Genomic DNA, 24,618 nt, shown 5'->3' on the forward strand with positions numbered 1-24,618 from the left:
ATGTTTTTAAAAAATCTATTCAATATACGTAATCTATTTATTTATTTATTTATTATTATTATGTTTTATTTTATTTATTACTATTATTATTTTTTCTCTGCGAGATTATGTACTGCATTGAACTGCTGCTGCTAAGTTAACAAATTTCACGTCACATGCTGATGATAATAAACCTGATTCTGATTCTGATGGGTTCATCGTCCACTCAGAAATCTGATGGCGGAGGGTAAGAAGCTGTCCCTAAAATATTGAGTGTGTGTCTTCAGGCTCCTGTACCTTCTCCTTGATGGTAGCAATGAGAAAAGGGCATGTCTTGGGCGATGGGAAGCTTTAATGATGGAGGCCACCTTTTTGAGTCCTCACCTTTTGAAGCTTTTCTAGATGCTAGGGAAGCTAGTGCCCATGACGGAACTTGCTGTGTTTGCAACATTCTGTCTGCTTTCAGCTTCTTTCAGTCCCGTGCAGTGGCCCCTCCATGCCAGATGGTGATGCAACTAGTTAGAACAGTTTCCACCGTCCATCTGTAGAAATTTGCACCGTCCATCTTTGATGCCATACCAATTCTTCTCAAACTCCTGATGAAGTATGGTTGTTGTTATGCTATCTTTGTAATTGCATCAGTATGGTGGGCCCAGGATGGACCTTCAGCAATGTTGACACCCAGGAACTTGAAGCTGCTCACCCTTTCCAGGGCTGATCCCTCAATGAGGACAGTTGTGTGCGTATGTTCCCAGGACTGGCCACCTCCGGGCCTCCAATGGACTCACAGAGATTGGGCCCCTGACATCCACAGTGGAGTCACAGACTCAAGAGTTTCAGCCGTTGGGTGCGACTTGAGGACTCATTGACGTCTGTCTTTGACCTTCAGGCTTAGTTTTTTAATATCAACCCCAGGACTCGCCAATGTCAAAACCCTGAACTTAATGCCTCAAACTCTGGACTCTCTGGACTCAGAACTGATGACACAAACGACTTGGGCACTACACTGCTGTGCCATCTCAAAATGGTAGCGTGGAAACGCTGAGGGCAGAAAAGAGGAAGAATTCCTGAGGTGTGGGCAACAATATTGCCCATTCCTACTAGACGGAAGTGGTGGTGATAAACTGTTCTTAGGTACTTCTATTGGTTAGATTGTTTCACGATTTAGCTGCAGCAATGATGAGAATCTGCAAAATGTGTGACTTGGAAGGCGACATTCAGATGATAGCATTCCCAGATCCCCACTGTTTCTCTTTGTGCTCAGAGCTCCAGATTTTCAAGAATACTGCTGAGAGAACCGACACTACTTAATAGATAAGAGCACTACAGCCAAGTGAGAGTTGAGAACTACAGCTCGCCTGCCAGTCAGACAGATTGCTTTGTTCTGGATGGTGTACAGCAATGGAGCTGTACATATCCAGGCAACTGGAGCGCATTCCAACATGCTCTCATAGTATGAGAAGATGATTCTTGACCTCACAATTTGCCTTGTACCTTATTGACTACCTATACCATATGTTCTCTGTAACTGTAATACTTCATTCCTGATTTTAAATGTAGACCATAGAATACTACTGCACAATACAGGCTATTTGGCCCATAATATTGTGCCAAATTTTTTTATCTACTTTAAGATCAATCTAACCCTTCCCTACTACAGAGCCCTCCAATTTTCAATCATTCATGTACCTGTCTAAGAATTTCTTATATATTCCTAATGTATCTGCCTCTACTACCACCCCTGGCAGGGCATTCCACATACGCACCACCCTATGTGTAAAAAACTTTACTTTGACATTGCCCTATACTTTACTCCAATCGCCTTAAAATTATGCCGCTAGGTATTAGCCATTTCTAGCTGTTTTCATGGCAAGATACAGAAGTAGATACTATTTTCTGCACAGATACTGCTGCTGCCCAGGTTGGGAGCTGGATGGGTTTGAACTCAGGACCATCTGCCTTGAAGTCCAGTGCTGATGCCACTACACCACCAGCCAGTCCATTATCATCTTATACACCTCTGTTAAGTCGCCTCTCATATACACCTCTATTAACTCACCTCTTAACCTCCTTGACTCGAAAGAGAAAAGTCACTCAAACTATCCTCATAAGGCATGTTTTCAAATTCAGGCAGCACCCTGGCAAATCTCCTCTGCACTGTCGTTAAAGCTTCTACATCCTTCCCATAATGAGGTAACTGGAACTGAACACAATATTCCAATTGTATTCTAACCAGGAATGTCAAATTCAACCATATTTCCCATTTCACATTATCATATGCTCCAGGGAATAAAGTCCAATATTAAGTTAATCTGAAGGGAATCCTGAACGAGGACTGAAATAGGGTTAAACAAGGCCTCAACTAAGACTGAACTATGGTTGTCTTATCAGTAGAGGCTGGACAGTTTGGATCTGTATTCTGTGGAGTTTAAAAGAATGAGGGGCAGCCTTCATCAAGCATATAACATTATGAGGGGGATTGACACGGTTGTCATGGTGTGCACTGGCAATGTTGGAACTCAAGTGTGGAGAAAAGTCAGACTCTGATGTAGAGACAGTGACAAAAATTTAATCATAAGAATTCCAACAGTACATTGGTGGCTCGGCAATATGTAACATTGTCAAAACTAGGTTCCACAATTAGTGGTAATTGGGTCCGCCTAAACAATACAAGTATCATGGAATCCCCAAGTGTATTAAAATAAAATTAATAAGCTTAAACAGGAAGCACCAGGAGACTGCATTACAAAGAGTAAGTCGCTCAAGAAAAACATGAGGAAATCTCAATGATTATAACTCTAATTAAACAACAATTAACCAAAAATGAGGAAATCTGCAGATGCTGGAAATTCGAGCAACACACACAAAATGCTGGTGGAACGCAGCAGGCCAGGCAGCATCTATAGGAAGAAGCACTGTCGACGTTTTGGACCCTTCATCAGGACACCTTGGAGCCAAAAACCTCGGAGCCCGGTGCTCTCTGGGGCCCCACACAGGCCTGAAGAGCATATTACAGTGATAGATGTTAAGATATTTCCATTAGTGTGAGAATCATGAACAAGAGGATGCAGCTACAAAATAAGGTGCCAGTCATTTAACACTGAGAAAAGCAGTAATTTCTCCTTTGAGAACCTCTGGAGTTCTCAGCTCTGGTGGAGGGTGGATCATTGGATATATTTAAAGTGGAGATCAATAAATATTTGAAAGTTTGAGGAACTGGCACAGAGGAAGAGTTGATCACACTGAATGGTGAGGCAGGCTTGAGGGGCCAAATGGCCCACTCCTGCTTTCTTGAGCTGTTCTTTGGTCCCTGTTATGTAGGTGGGTTGTGGGATCTGGAGGGAGTTGATGAGAAAGTGGAGAGAATAAACTCAGATAGTTTAGGTGGTTGGGATGGTTGATGGTATGTGTGGACTCATTAGGACTTAGGACCTGTTTCCATGCTGTATGTCTGTAGGAAGCCATATACCTGTTCTAACCCGAGCCACATACATTTTGTCAGGTCTCTCGGCTTGAGTCTCATAGAAAATAGACCATAGAACAATACAGCACAATATGGGCCTTTTGACTCACAATGGTGGGGAATGTATGGAAGCATACCCACAATCAATCTCAAACAAGAGAAAATCTGCAGATGTTGGAAATCCAAGCAACAACACAAAATGCTGGATGAGAACAACACACAACTCGGCAGGCCAGGCAACATCTATGAAAAAGAGTAAAAACAGTCGATGTTTCGGGCTGAAACCCTTCGGCAGGACTGGAAAAAGCAAGATGAGACTCAGAGGAAGAAGATGGAGGAGGGTAAGAAGAAACACAAGGTAATAGATGATAGGTGAAGCTGGGAGAGGGGGAAGGGGCAAAGTAAAGAGCTGGGAAGTCGATTGGTGAAAAAGATAAAGATCTAGAGAAGGGGCAATCTGACAGGAGAGTACAGATGCAGTGTCCAATCAAGAACCTATAAATTTCTGCCTTAAATACACCCGATGACCTGGCATCCACAGCTGACTGTGGTAACAAATTCCACCAACTCACCACCCTCTGACTAAAGAAATTTCTCCGCATCAAAGTTTTGAAAGAGTGCCCCTCTATCCTGAGGCCGTGCCCTCTTGTCCTAGATTCCCCATCATGGGAAACATCCTTTCAGCATCTACTCTGTCTAGGTCTTTCAACACCTGAAAGGTTTCAATGAGATCCCCCTCATCCTTCTAAAATCCATTGAGTACAGACCCAGAGCCATCAAATGTTCCTCATATAACCATTTCATTCCTGAATCATCCTTGCGAACCACTTCTGGAACCTCTCCAATGCCAGCACATCTTTTCATAGATGAGAAGCCCAAACTGTTCACAATACCCAAGGTGAGGCCTCACCAGTGCTTTATAAAGCCTCAGCGTCACATCCCTGCTCTTGTATTCAAGACCTCTTGAAATGAATGCTAACATTGCATTTGTCTTTCTCATCACTGACTCAACCTGCAAGTTAACCTTCAGGGTGTTCTGCAATAAATCCCTTTGCATCTCAGATATTTGGATTTCCTCTCCATTTAGAAAATAGTCTGCACATTTATTTCGACTACCAAAGTGCATGACCATGCATTTTTCAATATTGTATTTAATTTGCCACTTTCTTCCCACTCTCTTAATCTGCCTACCCTTAGCAGCCAACCTATTTCCTCAACACTACCTACCCCTCCACTAAGCTTCATATTATCTGCAAACTTGGCAACAAAGCAAACTATTCCATCATTGAAGAGGCTGCCCACTCTATCCACGTGCCAAACTAAGAGTCTGTTAAATGTTCCTAGTGTATCTGCCTTTACCACACACCTGGCAGAGCGTTCCACACATCCTGTGCTGTCTGTGTAAAAAACTACTTCTGACACCTCTGCTAATCTTTCCTCCATTCACCTTAAGCATATATTCTTAGCTATTTGTCATTTCTACACTGTCCACGCTATCTATGCTTCTTATCATCTTATGTACCTCTATCAAGTCATCTCTCATCCTCCATCGCTCTGAAGAGGAAAGCCCGAACTTGCTCAACCTCTCTTTGGTTTGTCAACTAAAACACTCAAAAACTTCCACAATTGTACTGTGGCTATATCACTGTCTGGTATAGGGGGAGGCGGGTGTGAAGGGCTACTGTACAAGATTGAAGTAAGTTGCAGAAAGCTTGTAAAATTAGTCAGCTCCATCATGGATCTCACCCTCTGGAGTACCCAAGATATCTTCAAGTAATGGTGCCTTAGGGAGGTGGTGTCCATCATTAAAGACTCCCGTCACCAGGACATGCCCTCTCTTCGTTGCTACCATCAGGGAGATGGAACAGGAGCCTGAAGGAACACACTCAATGATTCAAGAGCAGCTTCTTCTCCTCAGCCATCTGATTTCTAAATGGATGTTGACCCCATGAACACTACCTCATTACTTTCTTTTTTCTGTTGTTTTTGCATTACTTATTTTAACTTAACTATTTAATAGATGCATGTATACTTAATGTAATTCAGATTTTTTTTGCCTGTATTTATTTATCATGTATTTCGTTGTAGTGCTACCATAAAGTTGACAAATTTCACAACATATTCCGGTGATATTAAGCCTGATTCTGATTCATCAGACGACGTAGGAAGGATGGACTCCAGGCTGTGGCAGTTCACTATTTTCTTCATGGCCGCCAAGAGTGATCTATAACTTTCCATCTGGCCTCTCACTGGAACCCTCTTCCCGAAGTCAAAATCTTAAAAAATCTGAAAATAGCATGCGAGATGACACAATCGTTTTCCGCAATAGCAGAGAGCCGGAGGAAGGGGCAGCAGCAGTTGTATGGGATTCTGTGGGAGTTGTACATGTGAGGTTATTCCTTGAGAAACGCATACTTCAGTAGGAAATAGGCTGGATCGAGGCATGTCGCAGCAGCCCCTGCTCACATGAAGAAAGCCCACATTCCTGAAGTAAGTGCACAGCCGGCGCACATTCCAACAACAGAGTGACTTGGCAGTGCTTAACGCTGCCACCTGTTCCTCATACCATAGTCGCTAATCATTTCTAACACGGCTGATTAACAAGTCCAGCAAGGCAGTTCAACACATCATTAATGTCAGGACAGGTGACAGTGCATCATGTTGATGCAATAAGTTCTGACATGAAATAGAAATATTTTAGTGATTCCTAAACAGCAATCTGTCATAATTACAGTAGGTGTAACTTCTTAATTTAACCTCCGCAGTGTTATTGCTTATTGCCAAAATCTTGGAATGGCCAACGCTGTTTGTCGATTGCTTGCTCCAACGTCGTCATTTTCAGCAAATTCTTGGCGTGCACGGTTCTGTGATTGCTGGTCAGATTTCTGTTCCAAACAATGTCCTGTTGTAGAAAAATAAAAACGTTTTTCATACCAGGAATATTTGCAACAGGTACCGACAGTCCTGGGGTTGGAGGACTGTGTTATGTGCGTGAGTGGGTGGGATGGAGGGAGGAACGAGCTTGTTTCGCTGTTGTGGCTTTGTCGTTCGGTATGTTCTGTTCTATCTTGTGGGCATGCTAGCTTGGCTCTGTAATGTGTGGGGACACTTTCAGGCTGCCCCAAGCACACCCTTGGTTGTTAAAGTAAATGACACATTTCAATGTACATGCGATAAATAAATCTGAATCCATACATCTCTGCTCATTGCCCTGTGAATACTTCAAATTTGTTTCATGACCCCAGTGAAGCAGTTCATGAAAACATGGTTTTTATTAAGGTGATCTCTAAGGTTTCATCTCTTGGTAATTTATGAGAAAGGATTAGTGTCAACTTTCAAAGAAATTAAGATAAAGATTAGCTTTATTTGTCATATGTACTGTACATAGAAGCCTACAATGAAATGCATCGTTTACATCAACAATCAACACAGTCTGAATGTAATGAGAGAGCTATGGATGGTGGTGAACCCAAGTGCAGAGTAATGTCCAGAGTTAATTCAGACTCAGACTCAAAGTTTGAAGTACACTTATTATCAAAGTGGTTGGTGATCGGCATCCTTCTCTCTTGAAGGACAATAGGCAATGATGATGATAATCACAAGCCTGGGCAGGATTTTTGGAGATCCTGAGATGTCCAGTCGTCAATGTCCCCCTCTTGGCCTCACCAGTGCAGTCCACAGGAAAGCTTATGAAGCAATCCGTTTGGCACCAGCTTGTCTGCAGGAGCTGCCAGAAGGATGTCCAGCTGCCTTAGGGTTTCCACTCCAGATTTTCTGTCTGGCTTTACTCCCATGGCCTTCATCTGTCCCAAGGCTGCTCACAAAGCAGTGGGGCCATTTACGCATAGCTGGGGACAACCTTGAGATCTGTCTTCTTGCAGGCAGGCATAAAACAATGAAACGTAGTCAGAATCAGAATCAGGTTTAATATCACCAGCATAAATAAATATAGAGAAAAATACTGAATTAAGTATATATATAAATGTTTATTAGATAACTAAGTTAAAAATAAGAAGTACAAAAAAACACAGAAATAAAAAAAGTAGTGAAGTAAAGTTCATGGGTTGAATATCAATTCAGAAATCTGATGGCAGAGGGAAATAAGTTGTTCCTGAATCATTGAGTGTGTGCCTTCAGTCTTCTGTACCTCCTTCCTGATGAGAAGTGAGAAGTGGGCTTGACATGGGTGCTGGGGTTCCTTAAAGATGAACCCATTTTTAAAAAACACACATAACAAAGAACGTCAAATACCCAATGGGTGGAAAATAGAACAAATAATGCAAACAATAAAAAAGTAAGCAAATAACGCACAGAAAATGAACTGCAGAGTCCCCGAAAGTCAGTCCACTGTCACAAAGCCAGTTCAACGCTGAGGTGAGTACCAGCGGTTGAAGGCCACAGTTATAATGGCAGTTCAGCGCTGAAGTGCTTTGATCAAATCATGTAAACAGTACACAAAAAGTAAACAAGAACATATGGAACAAGAACTACAGAGTCCCTGGTAGTGAATTCACAGCTGCGAAGCCGGTCCAGGAGCTCGATGGCTGCAGAGCAACAACTGCTCCTGAACCTGGCAACATGGCAGTGGTAGCAGTGAGAAGAAAAGGAGACTGGTCAACCACAGGCAGGCAGTGCTGAACACCAAGCAACACACAAAAAATGCCGGAGGACCTCAAAAGGCCAGGCAGCATCTATGGAAAAGAGTAAAGAGTCAATGTTTCAGGCCAAGACCCTTCATCTGGACTGGAAAAAAGATGAGAAATTAGAGCAAGAAGGTGGAGGGAGGAGAGGAAGAAGTACAAGGTGGTAGGTGATTGGTGGAATTGGAAGAGGGGAGGGGTGAAGTAAAGAGCTGGGAAGTTGATTGGTGAAAGAGATAAAGGGCTGGAAGAGGGGCAATCTGATAGGAGGGTAGAAGACCATGGAAGAAGGGGAAGGAGGAGGAGCAACAGAGGAAGGTGAGGGGCAGGTAAGGAGCTAAGGAGAATTTGAGAAATGGAAATGGTGAGGGGGGGGTGCAAATACCAGAAGTTCAAGAAATCAATGTTCATGCCATCAGGCTGGAGGCTACCCAGATGGAATATAAGCTATTGCTCCTCCAACCTGAGCATGGACTCATCACAACAGTAGAGGAGGCCATGGACTGACATGTCAGAATGGGAATGCGAAGTAGAATTGAAGTGGGTGGCCACCAGGAGATCCCACTTTTTCTGGCAGATGAAGCATAAATGCTCAACAAAGCAGTCTTCCAATCTATGTCGGGTCTCACTGATATACAGGAGGCTGCATTGTGAGCACCCGATATATTAGATGACTCTAACAGTCCTCACTTGGAAAGACTGTTTGGGGCCCTGAATGGTCGTGAAGAAGGAGATGTATGGGCAGGTATGGCACTTGTTTTGCTTCAAGGATAAGTGCCAGGGAGATCAGTGGAGAGGGATGAATGGAAAAGGGAGTTGCATAGGGAGTGATTCCTGCAGATAGTGGAAAGCTATGGGCTGTGGGGGGTGGGGGCAAGATGTGCTGGTGATGGGATTCCATTGAATATGGCTGAAGTTACAGAGAATTGTCTGCTGGATTTGGAGGCTACTGGGATGGTAGGTGAGGGCAAGAGGAACCCTATCCCTGGTTAGGTGGTAAGAGGATGGGGTGAGGGCAGACGTGCGCAAAATGGAAGAGCTGCAGGTGAGGGCAGTGTAGAGGGTAGAGGATGGAAAGCCCCTTTCTTTGATGAATGAGGGCATCTCCTTTGTTCTGAATGAAAAGCCTTATTCTGAGAACAGATGTGACAGAGATGAAAGAACTGAGAGAAGGGGCTTTCCTTCCTCCACCATCAATGCAGAATTACTGAGGTTCTTGACTGAGTGGACAGAAACTTGGAGCAAGGGATGTGGTCAGATCAAAGGTCAAAAGGGTAAAGGTTCAAAGTAAATTTGTTATCAAGGTACATGTATGTCACCATGAGATTCATGTTCCTGCGGGCATACTCAACAGACTGATAGGATAGTAACTATAACAGGATCAATGAAAGATCAACCAGAGAGCAGAAGACAACAAACTGTGCAAATGCAAATATAAAGAAGTAGCAATAATTAATGGGAACATGAGATAATAAGATAAGAGTCCTTAAAGTGAGATCATTGGTTGTGGAAACATTTCAATAATGGGACATGTGAGTGTAGCTATTCCCTTTTATTTAAGAGCCTGATGGTTCAGGGATAGTAATTGTCTTGAACTTAGTGATGCAAGTCCTGAGGATCTTTTACCTTCTATCTGATGGCAGCAGTGAGAAGGGAGCTTGGCCTGGGTAGTGGGGATCTCTGCTGATGGATGTTGCTTTCCTGCAATGGTGTTTCATGTCGAGGTGCTCAGTGCTTGGGAGGGCTTTACCCGTGATGTACTGGGCTGAATGCACTGCCTTCTGTAGGATTTTCTGTTCAGATAATCCTGTTTAGCTCACTGACACTGAACACTGAGATAATCCTGATCCTGTAGCTGGTGATTTAATGTGTTACTCTAACTGCTACACTACTCTTTTCAAACAATACTAGCTGCTAGGGGGAATAATGGGTAAAGACAGAAGTTTGGGACTCCCAAGAACAAGCTGGACATCAGCCTTCCCTCCGGATGAGTGCCAATCCTAGGGCAGCTGTACTCTGCCAGTAGAATTAAAACAGTATCCTGGATACACATGGGAAAATCTGTGGGAAAAGTGAACTGAGAAATGATTTGATACATTATTCTCTTTGGTTCAACCTGAAGCATTAAATCAATGAAAAAAGTCAATAAGCTTGAAAGAGTGGAGAAAAAACTTACCAGGATGTTGCTGGGACTTGGAATCTGAATTATAGGGTAAGGTTGAATAGGGTAGGACTTTATTCCCTGGAGCAAAGAGGAACAAGAGGAGATTTGACAGAGGTATACAAAATATACCTCTATCAAAGATGCTTGGTGGGGAGTTAGTTACGCTGTCTCCACAGAACTGCTCGTGGAGATTAGAGACAGGCGACCGAAAAGGACCAAGAACATGAGCTGACTAGTGGAAAAGACCAGAGACGACTCGTGGAGTCATGAATGATACCATTTCAAAGTGACGAGGAAGACTGATGCATTGACATGAATGTGAAGGCTCCCGACAGATGCCACTGGGACGAAGGCGGTCAGCAGCCGGATTGCCGCATTCAGACCCGGTTGGCGTTCACTCTTTGCGGAAGGACTGAATTCGTGTATATGCTCTCCTTGTATGTAGACCAGATGATGGTTTCAGTATTCTGTGATTATTGGACTGTATATTAGTTTCCTTCAATTTTTTGGTGTTTTCTTTCTTGTTAGGGTCACGTGAAGCCATGGGTCCAGATGGTAGATGGTTGTATGTCCTGGTTATGTGACCACTGATGCCAGGCAGACAATCTCTGAAGAGTATTGATAGAGACTGGGGTCACCCATCTAATAAAGACACTGCCCAGAAAAAGGCGATGGCAAAGCACTTTTATAGAAAAATTGCCAAGTACAATCATGGTTACCGTGATTTCCTACGTTATATGGCACGACATATAATGATGATGATATAAGATCATGAAGGGCATTGATAGGGTAAATACATGTAATCTACTCTCCCTCAGGTTGGGTAGGACTAGAATTAGAGGTCATAGGTTTCGGGTGGAAGGTGAAAAACTTAAGGGGTATTTTCTCCACTCAGAGGGTGGTCCGAGTGTGGAGTGAGCTGCCAGCAGAAGTGGTAGCTGTGAGTTCAATCACAACTTTTAAGAGAAGTTTGGATTTGGATAGTTATATGAGGTATGGCGAGCTGTGGTCTGTGTGCAAATAGATGAGACTAAGCAGAAAACCTATTGAGCGTTTCCGACAATTTCTGATTTTGTTTCCGATTTCCAGCCTCTGCTGTTCTATTTATTTCCATTTATGTACCTTTTAAAGATCATTAAATTAGTACAGACCTCCCAGGCCCTTCAGCTGCAGTAAGCATGGCCTTTTTTATTACATTTAATTCAGCTAGTTGAAAGGTAGTTAATTGGCTTTAAGTGTACCTTTTAATATTCTACTTAAAAATGTTTGAATAATTTAAATTGCTTTTAATTTCTATTTATCTTCGCACTGTGTGCAGTTCCGGTTGGCCAGTTATGGGAAGTTTGAGTGGGAAGTCTTAGGAAAGACTGCTGTCTGAAATTTGGCCTCACAATTTATCTATTTATTGAGATGCAATGCGATATTAGCCTTTCTGACCCTTCAAACCGCACTGCCTGGCAATCCCCCAAATGCATCCTGGCCTAATCGCGGGATGATTTACCAATTAACCTACCAAGCGGTACGCCTTTGGACTGTAGGATGAAACTGGAGCATCCACATGAAACCCACGCGGACATGCGGAGAACATGAAAGCTCCTTACAGGCAGCGGCAGGAATTGAACTACCTTCACCTGTATTGTAAGGCATTATGCTAAAAGCTGCACTATGGTGCCACCCCCAATATACCATGTTATGATCTTAAACTTTATCATTTAACACTCTTTCAATAGGCTGTATTCTTTAATAAATGCACTTTATTCTGAATTATGACTTACTTTATTCTAGTGTAATGTACTATGTAATGGATTGATCTGTATGAACAGTATGCAAAACAAGCTTTTCACTGTATCACCATTCAAAGTACAACTCTTATCAAAGTACGTATGCAGTATACAACCCTGAGATTCGTCTTCCCACAAACAGCCATGAAACAAAGAAACACCATGGAACACGTTCAACAAAATATCAAACACCCAACAAGCAAAAAGAACGAATCACCTATCAGCAAACAATGAGTGAATAACCCTGAGTATATTAAACGTCAAACCCCAGGGTCCTTGAAGCAGTCCAGGAATTTTCAGTTTAGTTCAGTTCAGTTTAGTTCGGTTTAGCGCTGTGTCGTTTGTTCACTGTAGGCTGCAGAACCGGTCCGTCTTGATCAAGCTCACACAAAATAGCAATAAAACAAGTAACCAGAAACACTTATAAAATGAGCTGCAGATTCCTCTAAAAACAAGTCCAGTCCACAAACCATGCTGATCAAACCTTGCCCAGGATACAAGATTCCTGCAGCTTCCACTGGTAGCAGTGAGTGAGAGGGAACGGGAGACCAGTCAAACATAGGCAGACAGCACTGAACACCATCGCTCGCCTTCTGCTCTCATCTTCATTGATTTCAACCTTGCACAATGCTAAAATTGGTCAATGAGATCGACAAGAAATGGAGCCTATCGTAAGTTTGTGCTCTGCCATTAGGCCACTCACATCAGCCTCCACCACGCTAAATTCCCTCAGAGACAGCAAAAGTGCTAGATCAATCAGTTGGCCCAAAAACACATTATCAAAATGTAAATTACAGGCTGCATTCTTACACAGATTAGTAGTAAAATGTATTTAAACGAAGAAGAAGTAGTTTTGTGACCATGTAGTATCTTTGTACATGTGACAGTATATCCTATACAATACATATAAGGTAAAGTTGGAGAAACTTGGGTTGTTTTCTCAGATTGTCAGACCTACTGTAAGTTTATAAAACTCCGAGTGGCACAGACAGTAAGCAAAATCTTTTTATGATTATAAATGCTGGAGGGCATGCATTTAAGATGAGTGGGGAAAGTTGATAAGAGATGTGGGTGCCACGGTAGTGTAGTGGTTAGTGCAACACTATTGCAGCTCAGGGAGTCGCAGTTTGGAGTTCAGTTCCAGTGCTATCTATAAGGAGTTCGTACACCTCAGTGTCACCAAGAGGACATGGCCATAGTCATCATCAGGAAACGTTGGAGATGGATTGGATACATGGTGAGAAGAGAGGCTTTCTCCATCATCAAGACAGCACTTCACTGGACCCCCGAAGAGTAGAGGAAACACGAGAGACCAAAGACAACTTGGTGTTGTAACGTAGAGGCGGAAATGAGGACTCTGAACCACACCTGGGTCACAGTGGAGAGATGCTCAAGAATAGATAGAGATCAAGGACCTTCATTGCCCTCCTAAACGCCAGCGGCATAACAGGCAATAACTAATGTCCTTCCCGTGAACCTGTGGATAGTGTGGAGGGTTGTCAGAGGTTACAGAAGGACATCGATAGGATGCAGAACTGGGCTGAGAAGTGGCAGATGGACTTAAACCCAGTTAAGTGCGAAGTGGTTCATTTTGGTAGGTCCATTTTGAAGACAGAATATAATATAAATAGTAAGACTCTAGGCAATGTGGAGGACCTGAGAGATCTTGGGGTCGGTGTTGATAGGGCACTCAAAAGCTGCTGCACATGTTGACAGTGTTGTTAAGAAGGTGTATGATGTATTGGCATTCATCAACCATGGGATTGAGTTCAAGAGCCGTGAGGTAATGTTACAACTATATAAGACCTTAGTCAGAGCCCACTTGGAATACTGTGTTCAGTTCTGGTCACCTCACTACAGGAAGGATGTGGATACTATAGAGAGAGTGCAGAGGAGATTTACAAGGATGTTACCTGGATTTGAGGGTTTACCTTATGAGAATAGGTTGAGTGTACTCGGCCTTCTCTCCTTGGAGCGACAGAGGATAAGAGGTGACCTGATAGAGGTGTATAAGATGATGAGAGGCATTGATCGTGTAGATAGGCAGAAGCTTTTTCCCAGCGCTGAACTGGCTAACATGAAGGGGCATAGTTTTAATGTGCTTGGAAATCAGTACTGAGGGGATGTCAGGGGTAAGTTTTTCATACAGAGAGTGGTGGGTGTGTGGAATGCACTGCCGGTGGCGGTGGTGGAAGCTGATACAATAGGGTCTTTTAAGAGACTCTTAAACAGGTACAAAGTAGATGGAGCTTAGAAAACTAAAGGGCTATGCGCTAAGGAAATTTTAGGCAGTTTCTAGGGTAGATTACGTGGTTGATACAGGGCCTGTAATGTGCTGTAAATTTCTATGTTCTATGTTCTATTTCAGAGACATACCAGTTAGTACATTAATTGGTCATTGTAAATTGACCTGTGATTAAGCTAGTGTTAAATAGGTGGCATGTTGGGCAGTGCAGCTCATTGAGTCATAAGGGCCTGTTCATGATGCACCTCTAAATAAAACAAATTAAATCTCCAGGGCAAGTTTTTGTTTTCCAGAGAGTGGTAGGTGCTTGGAATTGATGCCCAGGGTTGGTTGTGACAGCTGCATTTTAGAGTAGTTAGATAGTTACATCAGAAATAATAAAAGTGAGGTAGTGTTCATGGCTTCAATGTCCTTTTAGGAACTGGATGGCAGATGACAACTCTCTGCCGTTTCTTGTGGTCACGAGGAGAGCAGTTGACATACCAAGCTGTGGTGCATTCAGATAGGGTGCTTTCTGTGTTACATGGTGATGTTCAAAGAAGACTTGCCAAATTTCCTTAGCCTTCTGATAAAGTGGAGGTGTTGGTGAGTTCTTGTTGCCTTGGTGTTTATGAGGTTGCATTAGGACAGATAATTGGTGACGTTCACTTCTAGGAACTTGCATCTCTTAACCTCAACACCGTTGATGTAAACAGGAGTGTGTGCACCATCCCTCTTCCTGAAGTCAATGACCAGCATAAGGTTTGGTAATAAGAGAAGAGAAAGCACCCACAGCCAGAGAGCAACTCACAGGAGACAAAGATTAAATACCGTCCTGCTAAGAAACAAATAGGCATGGCATGACGTTTTACTAAATTAATAGAATTATATAAATACTTTGTTTTCATAGAGGTGGACTGATCTCCTGAGTAGAATAAAGGCAGCAAACACTGGGTTCCTGAAAATCAAATGGTTCAAAGTTCAAAGTAAATTTATTATCAAAGTACATATACAGTATGCCACTATATACTACCCTGAGATTAATTTTCTTGCTGTCATTTACAGGAAAATTAAAAAATTATAATAACATTTATGAAAAACTATACACAAAGACTGACAAATAAGAAATTTGCAAAAGAAGACAAATCGTGAAAAAAAAACAATAATGAGAAAATGAGTTATAAAGTGTCCTTGAAAATGAGTTAGGAGGTCGTAGAATCAGTTCAGGGTTAATGTGAGTGAAGTTATCCACGTTGGTTCAGGAGCCTGATAGTTGTAGGGTAATAACTGTTCCTAAACCTGATGGTGTGGGACCTAAGGCTCCTGTACCTCCTGCCTGATGAGAAGAGAGCATGACCTGGATGGTAGGGGTCTTTGAAGATGGGGCTGCTTTCTTATTCATCTCAGGTTGTTGGAGTTTGGAGTTCAAATCTGGTGCTGCCTATAAGGAATTTGTACATGTGGATTTCCTCTGGGTGCTCCAGTTTCCTCACACATTCCAAAGATGTACGGGTCAGCAGGCTAATTGGTCATTGCAAATTGTCCTGTGATTAAGCTAATGTTAGATAGGTTGGTGTTCTAGAGTGATATTTTAATTCTAGAGTGGTATAGCACAGAAACACATCACAAACATGTCAATGTTGTTGTTTCTCTTCAGCAGGGATTCCCAACCTTTTTTTATGCCATAAACCCCATCATTAACCGAAGGGTATGTGGACCCCAGGTTGGGAACCCCTGCTCTACAGTAAAAGGGTGTGCTACCTGGGCCAGATGATCAGCCATCTTCAAGTTCAAGTTTATTGTCATGGACATATCCAAAGTATAAATGTCATGAAAATTAGCCTTCTGCAGCAGCAGTATGGTACATTGCAAACTTGACAAATATAAACTATCATAAACTTTAATTAAAATAAGTTATTTCAACTTATATGGAAGAATAAACAAAATAAACATTAGTGCAAGTTGAGGGAAAAATTTAAAGGAAACGGTCTGAAATAGTGTTTTCAGGTGGGTTCAAGAACATTACAGTGTGGGAGAAGCTGTTGTTGAACCATGAGGTATGGGTCTTCAGGGTCCTGTGACTGTGATACAGGTAGCAATGAGAAGTCAGGATGGCCTGGCTCATGGGAGTCCTTAATGATGGATGTTCCCTTCCTGAAGCATTGCTGTCTTGTAGATGTCCTTGGTGGTGAGAGCTGTACTCATAATGGAACGAGCTTACTCCACCACTCTCAGTGGCCTCTTGTGTTCCTGTGTAGTGAAGTTTCCATACTGAACCGTAATGCATCAGTCAGAATGTGTTTCTCAGAATCTTCAATAACATGTCGAAACTCTAAAAAGAGATGCTGGCATTCCTCCTTCATGATTGCATCAATGTGTTGGGTCCAGCATAGACCCTTTGAGGTGTTGACACCCCGAAAGTTGCTCACCTCCGACCCTTCAGAGAGAGCTGGTGCTTGTTCACCTGACTTTACCTTCCCAAAGCCCATCATGATCATGATCTTCCTTTTTGGTTCATTATTACTAATGTTACCAAGATTTCCTTTCCAAATACTCACCTGAGCTTCGGGTTGGTTGATAGCCTGTCAAAGTTTCTGAAGGAGTACTTGAAGCAGAGATCCATTTTAGATTATTCAGCACAGTTCTGGGGTTTTCCCACTTGTCCCTTGCCACTTAATTGGGCAAAGGAAACGCTTCAAAGATAGCATCACAATCATTCTGAAGAAATTCAACATGACATCTAAAAACTGGAAAGACTTTGCACTCAATGAATACACCTGGAGGAAATCTGTTCAACAGGGAGCTGCCATGCATATAAACGATCTCCACTGTACCCCAGACAACAAATGGCAGTTGCGAAGGCAGAGACTAAACAGCCAAAAGACCCAGCTACTAACCACAGTTACCACTTACTCGTGCCCACACTGCCTCAGAATATGTGGATCCAGAATGGCATTGACAGTCACCTGTGGACCCAACAAGAGACAACCCCTAATGCATTTTGACCTTGTTTGGAGAAGAAGGTTGTACCAAGGGCCAGTATCTCCTTATTCGCTGCTGTCGTCCAGTTTATGATTGACGTCCAGGGGATTGGCTAGTGTGACGGGCTGCATCTAGCACATGGTTTTATCAGGAGCTGGTGACACCATTAGAGTGGGGTCAGCCAGAACCAATATCATGATTTCTATCTTTATATCAGATATTGTGAGCTGGAAATTTGAATACAAGCGTGGAAAGAGAGCATTGCAATGTTGAAAATTGTACCACTGCAGACTGAGGCACCTTTGCGAGTGTCTGGATTTTTTAGCATCGTTCACTGACATTGCGATCTTACTTTTGGTTGACATTTTTGAATTCATTAGTGCTGCTTTCCTGGCATCAAACCCAGCCAAGTGACATCAACCATAGCACAATACCCTCCAAAGTCCATCGTCAGACAGATTTTCCACCGCATAAGCACAAGCGACAACAGCTGTTGTTCATTCACAAAAGAACAAATTTTTATAAACACTGCGTTCAAATCAATTTAAAGGGCCAATCACACCAAATCTGTACCCCAGTCGTATGCTCTTCACCAATCTTCCCTTGCTGTATTATAAGATGATAAGAGGCATAGATCAGGTGGGCAGCTGGAGACTTTTTTCCTAGGGAGAAATGGCTAATACGAGGGAGCATAATTTGTTACGGTGCTTGCTGTCAGGACTGGACCCAGGTGCAGAGGAATGGCAGACTCCCATGCAGAGATAGAAACCAGAGGTTACACACAGGAATACCAATAGAGCATCAGTAGCACCACCGAGCGACACCATGAGACAAATCATTCTCCACACAAACACAAGGATTCCGCTGAACACTAAACGAGAGCCCCCTTTAGATAATCATAGAATGTGGGAAACCCATGCCAGTCACAATTAACTTGACAAGAAAGATTAAACCAAAAGTACAAAGGCTTAACAGCTCTAGTTAAGAAAACATTTAGTAATTATAGGTGGTTGAGAAACCTCGAAGCCCAACATTTCACGGCATGCTGCAAAGGCCTGCAGGGCTTATGACGATTTATCATAAGATGAGAGAGGTCGGTTTTGGATATTATAAAGAAGATAAAAGGATAAATCGTCATAAGCCCTGCAGGCCTTTGCAGCATGCCGTGAATCGTTGGGCTTCTAGGTTTCTCAACCACCTATAATTACTAAATCTTCTTTATAATATCCAAAACCGACTCTCTCATCTTGAGCAGTCCTATCGCGGTGTCTACTAATCTCCTGATAGTGATGTGGCTGTGACTGTAGCATCTGAGCATGTAACATGAGGATCCACATATTCTGCCCACAGTACGATATGATAGACTCTTGACCTCACGGCCTACCTTGTCATGACCCTGCACCTTATTGTCTATTTGCACTGTGCTTTCCCTGTATCTATATTCTGATTAGTGTACAGTTCCATGGCTGACTGTTCTTCATCCCCAAGTGCCCACTCTTCACCTGGAAGAGGCTTATGTCGAAGTGGAACATAGAACAGTGTAACACAGTACAGGACTTTGGCCCATGGCCTTTTAATCTATTTTAAGATTAGTCTAACCCTTCCCTCCCACATAACCCTCCATTTTCTTTCATCCATATGCCCATGAAGAGTCTCTTAAATATTGCTGATTCTACAATTACCTTTGTCAGGGCGTACCTTGCAACCACCACTCTCTACGTAAAAAGCCTACCTTTGTCAACCCCTCCCCGCCCCAAAGAAGAGAAAATCTGCAGAGGCTGCAAATCTGAGCAACACACACAAAATGCTGGAGGAACTCAGCAGGCCAGGCAGCATCGATGGAAAAAGTACAATTGCCATTTCAAGCCAAAACCCTTCGGCAGGAGTAGAGAGAAAAATCTACTACTCCTAAGTCCTGTTGAAGGGTTTCAGACTGAAAAGTGGACTACTTTTTTCCATGGATGCTGCCTGGCCTGCTGGGTTCCTCTGTCATCCCTCCCCCATGCTTTCTTTCAAACATCTTAAAATTATACTCCTTTATATTAGCCATTTCTGTCCTTGGAAAAAGTCTCTGGTAGTCCACAAATTCATTTTCAATACATGTCAACAGTGCAGGTGCTTTACCAATGTCACCCACAGACAGTGCTCATCTCCTTGAGTAGACACCATCCTCCTGAGGCTTTCAATTTCCCTTTCACTAAACCTGGGAGTATACTTCCTGCCTTAGGAATCATGATGATGTAATCAGCACTCTTCAGTAGCTGGAAGAGTGCTGTTGGTGCTGTCAAAGTCATAGTCGAATTTATTGTCATTGACGTAAGTCCGTGTGTGCGCAAGTGCAATAAAAAACTTCCAGCACCATCACAAGCACTATCAGAAAAGTAGCATTTACACGAAAGTGTGTGTAAATTGTACACATATCATACCATGAAAGAACACAATTAGAACAGAAGAAGTCCATTTTAGTGCAAAGTGATCATAGTTTTGTTATATTGAGGTGGTGTTTAAGGTTGTACCAATTAGTTCAAGAACTGGATAGTTGAAGGGAATTAGCTTTTCCTTAACCTAGTGATGTGGAACTTCAGGCTTCTGTACCTCCTGCCTATTAGTAACTGCAAGAGCCATTAAGAGCTAGCAGATGAGGCCTCAGATACATATCTGAGAAATTCAACTTGAAACAATGTGTTACACGAGGAAGCCTGGCAAAAATTGTATTAATAAATCAGAAATAAACACTTTCAATAAATATTGCTGTGCAACATTGCAATCCTTTGATAGATTTTTTAAATTGTCATCATGAAACTTGGGTGCCTATTTAACATAGAACATAGAACACTACAGCACAATACATGCCCTTCAGCAATTCTTCTCTCCTATGTAGCTCTCCATTTGTCTATTGTCCATATGCCATCTAAAAGTCTCATAAATGATCAAAATGTACAGTACTGTGCAAAAGTCTTAGGCACGTATATTTAACTAGCGTACCTAAGACTTTTGCACAGTACCCTATCTGACTCTACTAGGGTGTTCCACGCACTCACCATTCTGTGTAAAAATCTTATCTCTGGTGTTTCTCTCCCCCCCCCCCCCATACTTTCCTCCACCTTAAAGTTATACCCCTTTGTATTAGGCATTTCCACCCTAGGAAAAATTCCCTGGTACCACTCAATCTATCCCCCTACACTTTACCCTAATCACCTTACAACTGTGCCCCTTGTGTTAGAATTCATAAACATCAAAAAGACACAGTATATGAATTTCTAGCCAATATCTTTTTGATCAGTCTATGCTGATTGAAAGCTGGGAGATGGGCTGTTCAGCTCACTGCTTGTCTCTGCGTTGAACTGAGGCTGTGGCCAGTAACTAACGGGCGCCTGGATCGGCTGTGACTGGCTTGGTGGCTCTTTCGTGATCTTCGGTTTGCTTACTTTTATTCTTTACATGATTTGTTTCTTTTTTCTGCACAGTGGGTGTTTGACAATCTTTTTAATGTGTTCTGGTGGATTTCTTAATTTTGTGGCTGCCCCTAAGCAGGTAACTCTCAAGGCTGCATCTAGTATACATACTTTGATAATAAATGTACTTTGAACTCTGAATTGGATGGGCCATTAGTTCCTATCAGTACTGGGAAATAGTAGAAAATTCCAATTGCTCGTGCTTGAGAGGATGATGCTTTGTGTCTTGTAATTGTTCTCTGAAGTGTCACCCAATCATTACGATCCATTACGGTTCAGAGTATCTCTATCGCCAGGGATCAGGCAGAGAGACAATCTCTGATGAAACAACATCTATCTTTGCTCGCTCTGCTCTGTGGTAGGTTTTAAATATTTTATTCAGTTGACTTCAGGAACCATTTTTACCCTGCACACTAATATAACAGAGTGCTGTGGTTATCATACAAGAGCAAATGGGTGTTATTTTGTTACTTTTGTGCTGTGGTTTTATCAGTGCTTTCTAAGTATCTTTTCTTGATTCTATCCATCTTTTACACAGATGCAATAAGCCTGCGGCCTTACATACCATGGGGTTGGGTCAGTAGTGTAGTGGTTAGCACAATGCTTTACAGTACCAGTGACCCAGGTTCAATTCCTGCCGTTGTCCGTAAGGAGTTTGTATGATCTCCCAGTCACCATGTGGGTTTCTTCCAGGTGCTCTGGTTTCCTCCCATGGTCCTAAGACCTGCCAGTTAGTAGGTTAATCAGATATTGTAAATTGTCCTGTGATTAGGCTAGTGTGAGGATGGGTGTATCCTGGGCTGGACGTCCTGCTCACTTAAGGAAGGGGAAGCGTCTCCCATGGCCTCTCCTTTCCAGGTGTAGTGATTGGCACAGGACCACTATTTGGTTTACCATGCAGCAAGTCACTCGCATATGGCCTCTCTTGTACAACTGTCCCCATAGCAACACCTTCATATAGCTCTCTGTTCTTACTGAGTTTGCTATGCCATGTCGCGACTGAGTGTCCAGCAGTATAACTGGGCGGGCAGGCCGGGTTCATCAGCCTTGGCTGGCAGCCAGCCTGGGAGAAGGACAACTCCAATTCCAAACCCGGGTAGATGGGACTCATTAACCTTATCGGGCAGAATGTCTTCGAGAGGGAAAGCTCTGCTCAACCTACAGCTTGCGGTTGCTGCAGTCATCGCAGCTCACTGTGCCATTGTGGAATGTCCCCCGGCCTAAAGAGTGGAACTGGTCTGCATGCACTGATCCTCACTATAAACCTAGCCAGTGCAGGCGGGAAGTGCTACATGATGGAGAGGAGGCCAGAATTTTCTTCCTTTCCAACCTTCGCAAGGGAAGAACTAGCCATCACCATCTTCGTCATCAGCAGGCTGGCGTTAAATCTGGCATTGAAGGATGGTGCGGCTTGAAGGACCAGACGGGCCTGTTCCATGCCATATCTCGATAAATAAATAAATAAAACAAGCTCCTCCAAAGTTCAGAGATGCTTAATTTATTTGGAAGAAAGACAGATTGTATTGAAATTTCATTCAGAGTCTCTCCCTGTGATTGCTTGAGTTTCATTTTTACCAAAGAAATTGCAATTTCTTCAGTTTAATCACAAGTACAATTGAAACACGGCATTAGTTCCACCGTTTGGATGTTTTAAAAAAAAAGCACATTGCACATAAACTCAGGTGAAACTAGTCTATCTGTTGCAAGATTTTAAAAAATTGGTGAAACAGTCATAGAGTCACAGAGCATTCGGGCACAGAAATAGGTACTTCAGCCCAACTAGTCCATGCCAAATTGTTATTCTGCCTCATCCCATCAACCCATGCCTCGCCCATCCAAGTAACCGTTAAAACTTCTCTTAAATATTGAAATTGAACCTATATCCATTACTTCCACTGATAGCTCATTCCATACTCACACAATCCTCTGTGTAAAGATGTTCCTTTATATATTTCACCTGTCACCCTTAGCCTGTGACCTCTTGTTCTAGTCCCATGCAACCTCAGTGGGGAAACCCTGTTTGCATTTACCCTATCTATATTCCATTATAGTTTCATACATCTCCATACCATCCATAAGACCACAGAACCATAAAACATAGGAGCAGAATAAGGTCATTTGACCCATCATGGCTGATTCATTCATCTTCTCAACCCCTTTGTCCTGCCTTTTCTCCATAACTTTTGACACCCTGACTAATCAATAACCTAACAATTTCTGCTTTAAATATGATCAATGACTTGGCCTCCACAGCAGTCCACGGCAATCAATTCTACAGATTCACTACCTTCTGGTTGAAGAAATTCCGCCATATCTCTGTTTTAAATTGATTTCACTATATTCTGAGGCTGAGGCTGTGCCTGCTGGTCCAGACTCCCCCACTATAGGAACATAGGAACATCCTCTCCACATCCATTCTATCTAGGCCTTTCAATATTCAATAGGTTCCCCCCCCCCCCAGTGAGTTGGGGTCAGAGCTATCAATACTCTTCATTCCTAGAATCATTCTTGTGGACCTCCTCTGAACCCTCAGCAATTCAAGCACATCTTTTCATAGATAGCGGGCACCAAACTGCTCGCAATACTGCAAAAATGCTCTGGCTAATGTCTTATAAAGCTTCAGCATTACATCCTTGCTTTTATATCTTAGTCTTCTCAAAATGGATGCTAAGATTATCTCTACCTTCCTTACCACTGACTGAACATGCCCATTCTCTCAATCAGTCCAAGTCCGTCTGCAGGTTCCCCGCTTCCTCAACACTACCCACCTCTCCACCTAATTTCATATCGTCTGCAAACCTGGCCACAAAGCCATCAATTCCATTATCCAAATCACTGAAAAATAATGTGGAAAGAAATGGTCCCAAACCCAGCCCCTGCAGAACAGCACAAGTCAGTGGCTTCTATCCAGAAAATGCCTCCTTTATCCCACACTTTGCCTCATGCCAATCAGCTAATCTTGGGTTTGAACCAAAGATTCATGTGCCTGACCTTGTCAAAGGCATTCTGAAAATCCAAGTAAGCAGCATCTACTGATCCTCCTTTGTCTATCCTGCCTGTTAGTTCCTCAAAGTATTTCCAGAGATTTATCGGGCAAGATTTAGAAAACTATGCTGACTCTTTAGAAAATAATGTTGACTTCGGCCTACTTTATCATGTGCCACCAAGTACTCCGAAACCTCATCCTTAATACTGTAATGAACTTCAACATCTTTCCTCATTTCCCTGTGCTTCAGGGAATAAAGTTCAAAAGGATCTATGGAGGAAGAAACAGAGAAAATGCAAGACTGACAATTTAGATCCAAATTGCTATTTGGCAGGAAGATCATGATATAAATAAGGCATTGTATTTTAAGCAGGATGCTGAATGGTTCTGTTTTGCACCACTGAACATCAAAATCATGTTGTTTTTGCTTTAGCTATTCTCACTCAGGGATTTGAAGTACATGGAGTACAAATTTATTCAAAGAACTTATAAATTCCTGCAAAGTTGGGTGATTTATCTTAATAAAGTAACAGCGTACAATAGTAGTTCTCTTGTCAAACATGTTGAGTGTGTACAATTAGAACGACGTGAGGCAGGGGAAGAGATAGGCAGCGGACAGCGGTGGCTCTTGGTTAATTGGTAATGGCCTTTTGTGCTCATGACAATAGCATAGTTAATTTAAGATTGGGGAGTGCAGCCAGGCCCGTGGGGAAGCCAATGCAAATGCTGAAGATAACCAGGAAAGCTAAAAGAACCTTGCAAGCACATTACCTATGATTTATCCTGTCTCCTTATTTTACTCTCTCAAATATTAATCTGTAGCACTGAAATCAATGAAGCATTTAATTTATACACCAGAGAAATGTTACCGCATTAGTTGTTGTCACACTAATAGAGTCAGAACTTTGCAACCTGTCTTGATTCCCCGGTGCTTTGATTAACAG

At 42.6% G+C, this 24,618-nt stretch overlaps 1 protein-coding gene across 8 annotated transcripts in view; it reads left to right on the forward strand.

Moving 5' to 3' along the window:
- The window catches only part of LOC132377708 (MICOS complex subunit mic25-b-like), a 700,497-nt gene that overhangs the window by 564,660 nt on the left and 111,219 nt on the right, over window positions 1-24,618 (forward strand). The window contains exon 8 of one of the 8 annotated variants that reach the window (XM_059943955.1): window positions 21,227-21,250. The exons of 6 other annotated variants lie outside the window; for them this stretch is intronic. In XM_059943955.1, the coding sequence (XP_059799938.1) occupies window positions 21,227-21,235 (9 nt within the window). In that variant the 3' untranslated portion in view covers window positions 21,236-21,250. Of the gene's footprint in view, window positions 1-5,530; window positions 5,588-21,226; window positions 21,251-24,618 lie in introns of those variants that run through there. One more of the 8 variants, XM_059943951.1, reaches the window with a different exon arrangement.

This window comes from Hypanus sabinus, chromosome 19 (assembly GCF_030144855.1).
Source record: "Hypanus sabinus isolate sHypSab1 chromosome 19, sHypSab1.hap1, whole genome shotgun sequence".
NCBI classification, from domain to species: domain Eukaryota; kingdom Metazoa; phylum Chordata; class Chondrichthyes; order Myliobatiformes; family Dasyatidae; genus Hypanus; species Hypanus sabinus.